At 38.0% G+C, this 6,816-nt stretch overlaps 1 protein-coding gene across 1 annotated transcript in view; it reads left to right on the top strand.

Annotated features, from left to right (window-relative positions):
• Nucleotides 1-6,816, top strand: part of LOC101848837 (dynein heavy chain 3, axonemal) — a gene marked incomplete at its 5' end in the record, with an annotated part of 135,539 nt that overhangs the window by 31,615 nt on the left and 97,108 nt on the right. Inside the window, 6 exon segments of the mRNA XM_035971600.1 lie at nt 1,833-2,036; nt 3,129-3,259; nt 3,682-3,877; nt 4,579-4,773; nt 5,229-5,417; nt 6,277-6,405. Of these exon segments, the coding sequence (XP_035827493.1) occupies nt 1,833-2,036; nt 3,129-3,259; nt 3,682-3,877; nt 4,579-4,773; nt 5,229-5,417; nt 6,277-6,405 (1,044 nt within the window).

Genomic DNA, 6,816 nt, shown 5'->3' with positions numbered 1-6,816 from the left:
CATTATTATTATTATTATTATTATTACAATAATAATTATCACTATTACTTTGGCAGATACATTAATGCACACAAGCAATAGTAGTAGTGTGGTGGGAGTTTTATGAGCGTCTATTCCTAGTTACAGGCTATATTATAGTAATCATGGTTTTAGCAAAGTCGATGGACATTGTACAGATCACGCTCACTTAATAGCCTTACAGACATAATCATTTTTAAAAAGAACCAAAGACGAAAACAACGTTATTTCAGATTTTAATTTGCTTTCCTGTAGTCATACAGATTATTGCAACAATGATGCCCCGAGGGGAAATAGTAATAACGGTTTTATCGTACGTGAATTATTCATGGAATTCAAAATGTAATTGAAGTTATAATCAGCGCACCGCCCCCCCACCTTCATCCTGTAAATGATGATGGTTTGTCGGATATAGTTTTGTAGGATTCAAACTACCAAAATATTTTTGGTGCCAGTCCACTTGACGGTCTACCGCAATGTTTCTGTTCCCCCTGACGGTCTTAGTTTTAGTAGAGGTTTTATGGCACTTGCAACTGCTTAAGGTCATATGAACGCCAAGGGGTGGATGTCAACAGAGAAATCTTTACAGGGTATCAGGCTTACTTTGTTCATCTCTCTAGCTTCAACAGCGCAAAATCTGTTTCGACTTTCAAGGCACCCCAGAAATATCTGGAGACAAGAAAGAACAGGGAAAAATGATTCTGTCCTGAGCCTGAAAAAATCATGGATGGAATCAGTTAAGTCGCCGATGCGACCAGGCACACTGAACATAATTAAACAACGAACGAACGTACCGCACTGAAGTGAATACCAAAGGACGTCACTCTGTATGATAGTTGAATGGTTGATGAACCTCTATGAATTTTGGGGTTGCCAAGGTTTTTTAAAAATTAAAAAAAGATTCTACCAGGGCTTCAGCATTCTAAACTGGTGCGGTATTAGAGGGTTTTTCACTATATGAGCCTTCAGTACTGTAAGTGTTAAAGGAATTGCAGGGTCAGGATTTTAAAAATGTTAAAAGTTTGTTCTAGTCTGTTATAGAGCATTTACATGGTACAACAAGGGTGAGCAATGGTCTACAAAGGATATGACAAAATTTGTTCTCTTTTGTTGTGGTGAAGGTCAGTATCAGTTTGTTAATATGCATGAGCTCATGTACCCTCACAAAAAAACAGTACAGTAGGCCTAACTAGTTTTACACTTGTACCACAAATGCCAAAGTCTTGACTGGCACTTTTTTAATGCTCATTGCTCTGTATTACTTACAAGAATTGAGTACATTGAACATTTGTGATGATTTCAAAGTTGTTGTGGATACTGCGAGTGGAATGTTAAAGTTTTTGTTGGTCTATGGAATTTTATGACATTAAGCATAGACCTAATAACCTACTTTTAAAAAAGTAGTGTTTGCACAATGTCATTTTCCAGTCAGATGTGCATCTCTGGCTCATTGCGTATTGGCGAACAGGAACAAATTTTAATGCTGATCGGAGCAAAGAAAAATGTGCTTGAAGCTGTTAATATTTAATAGGACTTTTACCTGTTTTTTACTCTTGGGATCGGTGTACCAGTTAACTTTTAAAAGGTTTAAAGAAGGTACAGATACCCTATTCTCTTGAAATTGTTGAGATGCTGCTTGCAGTCAATATCATACTAATTTTTGTCTTTTGATAATGGCTACAAAACTAAGTAGATAAATACTTGACAATAGTACAGTAGTGAGTCAATTCACTGCTTACATATAGAGCTGCTCAGCATCTGATACTTTGAACACATTTTAAAACTTAAGCTTTTTTTACTTCACTCCATTTCAGTGGCTCATTGACACAGCAAGAAAGCATATTGCCACAATGGTGCGCAAAATAATGGAGACAAGCAACAAATTCAACCGGCAGATTTGTGCTCAGTATGATACCATTGTGAAGAAGAGTTCATATCAAGCAGAGAACACCCGGGAACTTGTGGAGCTGCAGGAGTATGTTGAGAATCTCAAAGTTGGAGAAATGCTGCAGTTACTGGTGAGTGCATTGGATTAGGAAAGAATGATATTTAAGTAGGCCTACTGATGGTTGAAGGCAGGAAGAGTGGATGAATGGACAAATAGGTCGATGCTCAGCAATGTGGAAGGTTTGGTGAAGATGGGGAGGAATGGATTGTAATGCTACTTTGAGCATTGATTTGAACTCGACTCAGGTGTTCGGGTAAGACATGTTTATTTTCATGACCGGATAAGGAAGAAGTGCCAGACTTATTAGTGGGCAGATTTTATACGAATTGACTGCCAACCTGATTTACTTATTAGTACACTCTACATGGATGTATATATTTATATATATATTTTTAGAATAAGAGAGAAAAATATTCTGTGAAAAGAATTTTCTCTTTTATTTGTGTTTTTATTTCAGAATAAGAGAACAAACTATTCAGTGAAAAGAATTTTCTCTTAAGGTTTGGTTATGATAGTGTCAATATGTTTTCTCATTTTGGTCACAAGATGATCACTTTAGTTTTATTTTACAGGCTGCCAAACAAGCATTTATTTGGAAATCCTGCCTATTAATTATCTCAAAGTACATTTGTAAAAATGTAAGACTTGAATTATGTCTTACTTTCTATTTTTGGGTTATATTATTAAATCGAGCTATACAGTTGAAATTGTCCAAGACGTCCACCCATTGTTTAGAAGAAGTGTTATTGTTTTAGACAGGTGGGCATCTTGGACAGTATCATTATAATGTATACCAAAAAATGCAAAGGGGCAAGTGGGAAGTGGTCAGTTGTTGAGCTGATTGTCTTGGACACTAAGCGGTCAGAGTAGGTTTGACTATATTTTAGTTTTAGAAAAGTAACCCCTCCTATTTTTCTGTAATTGCCATTGCGTTCATTCTAATGCTGTTTGTATGATAATCTGTATTCTAGGACAAACTGTGAGTGGTTGGCGGGTGCTCTGGTGTGGTTTGCTCCTTCTTTCCTATCAAACAACTATCGTCTTTATCTTCCCTCCTTCATTTTTATGTTTGTTACTCTCTTGTAACACCTCTAATCTTGGGCACTTATATGACCTTATTGTGTTGCAAGTGCCGTAAAACTCTTACTAAAACTTTAATTAGGACAAACTGGAGATAGCTGCCGGCAATATGATGTTCCTCATGGAGTATGCCTACTTGTCCAAGGAAGATGTCACTGTGAACAACACGACCTTCACTTGGCCAGACAGAATCATCCCCATTGTGCGCAATGCGTGAGTCTGATAATCTTTATATTTCATTTTTATTCCAAAACTCTTTACTTCTCAGTGGCCCTGGGTCCTTTTTTGTGCTTGGATCCTTTGTGGTTTTGGAAACCTTTCCAGATTTAGGCTATGGTTTTTATAGAAGTAATAGTAGGCTGGAGCAATATATGGGATAAACTTAACAATGAAAAATTAATGACTGATATTAGAGAGAAAGAGAGAGAGGGAGGGAGGGGGTACAGTGAACAGGTGGAAAATATGATTAAATAGAAGGGTGAATATGAGACTCAAGCTTCAAGAGTAGTGTAGTAAACATTTACCAATCCAGTTTTTTAAACTTAGCAAAATAAAAGTACCATATTATCATAAGCTTGAAGGTTTATTGTATGAATTAGGATCAAAATAGGGAAGATTTTTCTTAAATCAAACAGAGAAAACAAGCTGCAGAAGGAGCATGATATCGCCTGCAACAAACTCAAAGAATGGAAGAGGAGGTTTGAGAAGACGCTGGAGGACAACCTTCAGAAGATCAAAGAGTTTGGCAGCAAGGACCGCATGTCGGAGGCCGACAAGTACATGGGTGAACTTGATGACATGACTGCCAAGATTGAGGAGTTCAGGGAAGAGGTGAGCATCTGTCTATCATTCACAGACTTGCTGTCTGTGCTGTTTGGCTTTTCTATCAATGCAATGGGCTCAGTGCGTGGTTGGTGGGTGCTCCGGTAGGGGTCTGCTTTTTCTTCTGTTTGTTAAAATTGCTTTTATCACAGTTTTGTTCCTTGAAAAAAGCTATCATTATATGCAGTGACAAAGCTCTCTTTGACAGCCTATACCCAACACTAGGGAGAAAAAGGCGAATAATGATGATGAAGGTGATGATGATGATGATGTGCCGAGACTGAAGAGAAAGACCAATGAAATAGCATTCTACTCAAAGAGAAGTTAACTTTCACTACTATTTCATTAATGAAAGTATAAAAATACAGTTTCTTTTTCTGAGAAATTTTTCAATGGGTCAGCCACATTCTAGTGAAATCTTTACAAGAGCTTGATTTATTGTAGTCCTGTCATAAAGAGATAGTCCTAACACCAGAAAGTTTGTCTGCAATAGTTTCATACCTTTTGGATTTTTTGTAGCTATGCATAACAAACTCAAAACTGAAACAAATGACAGGACATTATTACTATAAATCTGGAACGAATGCGTTTTCGAATCAACTTGATAAAAATTTTAACAATCTAGCTTTCAAAATTTTACTAAATCTATGGGATAAAGATGGGATACTCCCAAATGTGTGACACTGATTCCCGTTTTTATTTAATTGTAGAAAATGAAGATCAACAGAGAGGAGCAGATGCTTGGTCTGGAGACACAGATGGAGTACAAACAGATTGATGAGCTGGAAGTGCGCAAGGAGCCTTACGACAAACTCTGGTCAACAGCGGTCACTTTCCACCAGGCTCATGACAAGTGGATGAATGGTCCTCTGCTGGAAGTCAATGCTGAGGATGTGGAGGAGGGTGTAAGATTCTTGTTAATGCCCACCTGCCTACCAGTGTAATTAAGGCAATGTTAAAAAGTAAATTTATAGAATGTGTGGACGCATTCACTTCTGGCTTCCAGAACCCTAAACCTACAGGACTTGGGTGCCTATGCTCCCTTGATGCTTTCTTTAATTGGACTGCCACTTATACAGTGAGATGTTATGGGAAGGTACCTCTATTTACAAATTTATGTATATTGGTGAGGGGCCAAATTTAAAAAAAATAAAGTAGGTCATATTTGGGAAAAGTGAGTTGCTCCAACAGTTGAACAGTCTTGACTCAAGCATCATTTCCTTTAGCTGGAGACAATTAAAGGGAAGTGATGAAGAACTCAACAGTTGATTTAATTTTTGCATTTTGCATGTCACATTGCCATTAAATGTAACCACTTTCTATGCACTTAATGTAATTTATGATATCTTTGCTCATCCAGGTGCAAAATCTTTGGCGTACTGCCTACAAGCTGACCAAAGTGTTTGCTCATCCTGACTTCAAAGGCCCCATGAGAGCGTCGGCCACCATCAAGGCCAAACTTGAGAAGTTTAAGATCAACATGCCACTCATTACAGCACTGTGTAACCCAGGCATCAAGGAGAGACACTGGAGCATGATGAGTGAGAAGGTGAGTTGAAATTTCTTGTTGGGAGACTTGCTTTACTTAATAATGTTAAATGACATTTATTTGGCGCTCAATCCCGATTAAAGTACACACGCTCCAAGCGCTTTGCAATACAATACAACAGTAACATAAAATTTTGTGTTCTGACCAAAAGAAAATATCTCTAAATATTTATCTTATCAATTTAAAAACAGAAAGTACTTCAGCTGATATTTGAATGAATCAAAGGATTTGATCTCTCTTAAACTACTTGACAAAGCATTTCAGATTTTGGGGCCTTGATATTCAAATGCCCTTTCACCCATTGTTTTAAGTTTCATAGATGGGGTGCTTTTTTTCCAGCATTCCAAATGTATGGAATTTTTCCTCCTCTTCTTTAGCGATCATACTTTCCCCAAAACATGTGTAATCCTGAGCCAAATACAAACTGTGAGACAACTTTTCTGTGCTCTAAATAGCTGACCAAGTTGCTGGAAGTTGTATTTCGGGCCAATTTCATCATAGACTTTTATGTATAATGAAGCCACAAAAGAGCATTGCTTGATTGGTTTAGTTATTTTATGAACAAAATCTAAAATTTACATAAACATCACTAAGTTGGTCTTTAAATCAAAACAAGTGAGCAGCTTGTCTAAGATAAGGAGTTAATCTTTAGTTAGTTTTAGTTTTAGGACGAGTTTTATGACACAAAACAAATAGGTCATATAAGTGCTGAATATTAGAAGTGTAAGTCCATACAAAAAAAAAAAGAAGTAGGGATAATCATGATAGATGTTTGATTGGAAAGAAGAAGCAAACCACACCAGAGCACCTGCCAACCACCCACCCACCTGTTAATCTTTCTCTGTATATGCTCTCACAGGTGGGTTTCAACATGCAGCCCAGTGAGGAGACACCACTCCACGAGGTCTTGCAGATGGGTCTGGAGAAGTTTCTGGATGAACTCATGGGCATCAGCTCGCAGGCCAGCAAAGAATATGCCCTGGAGAAGGTGCGTAAGAACACGTTTTTTTTTTAGTAAGGTTTTATGGCGCTCGCAACTGCATGAGGTCATATGAGTGCCAAGGGGTGGATGTCAACAGAGAAGTCCAAACGGGGAAATCAGGCTTCCTCTGCTCACCTCTCTAGCCTCAATAGCACAAAGTCTGCTTCGACTATCAAGGCACCCCGGAAATATCCGTTCACAAGAGAGTGACAAATATACAATGAAGTAGAGGCAAAATGGCGATAGTAAGGATGAGGAAAGAAAATGCAGCAGTTCCCCCTATGTTGTCCCGGCACAGTATGAGCATGACATTTATAAATCAACCCATTTACTATTCAACTGTGCATAAGAACATGTTAATATCTCCCTTTTGGAATGGCCTAAAGACACTTCAGTCAGTAGCACTGCCCTGGGGGG

This window comes from Aplysia californica, unplaced genomic scaffold, assembly GCF_000002075.1.
Source record: "Aplysia californica isolate F4 #8 unplaced genomic scaffold, AplCal3.0 scaffold00469, whole genome shotgun sequence".
NCBI classification, from domain to species: domain Eukaryota; kingdom Metazoa; phylum Mollusca; class Gastropoda; order Aplysiida; family Aplysiidae; genus Aplysia; species Aplysia californica.
The sequence above is the reverse complement of the archived record's forward strand: the minus strand, read 5'-3'. Positions and strand labels throughout refer to the sequence as shown.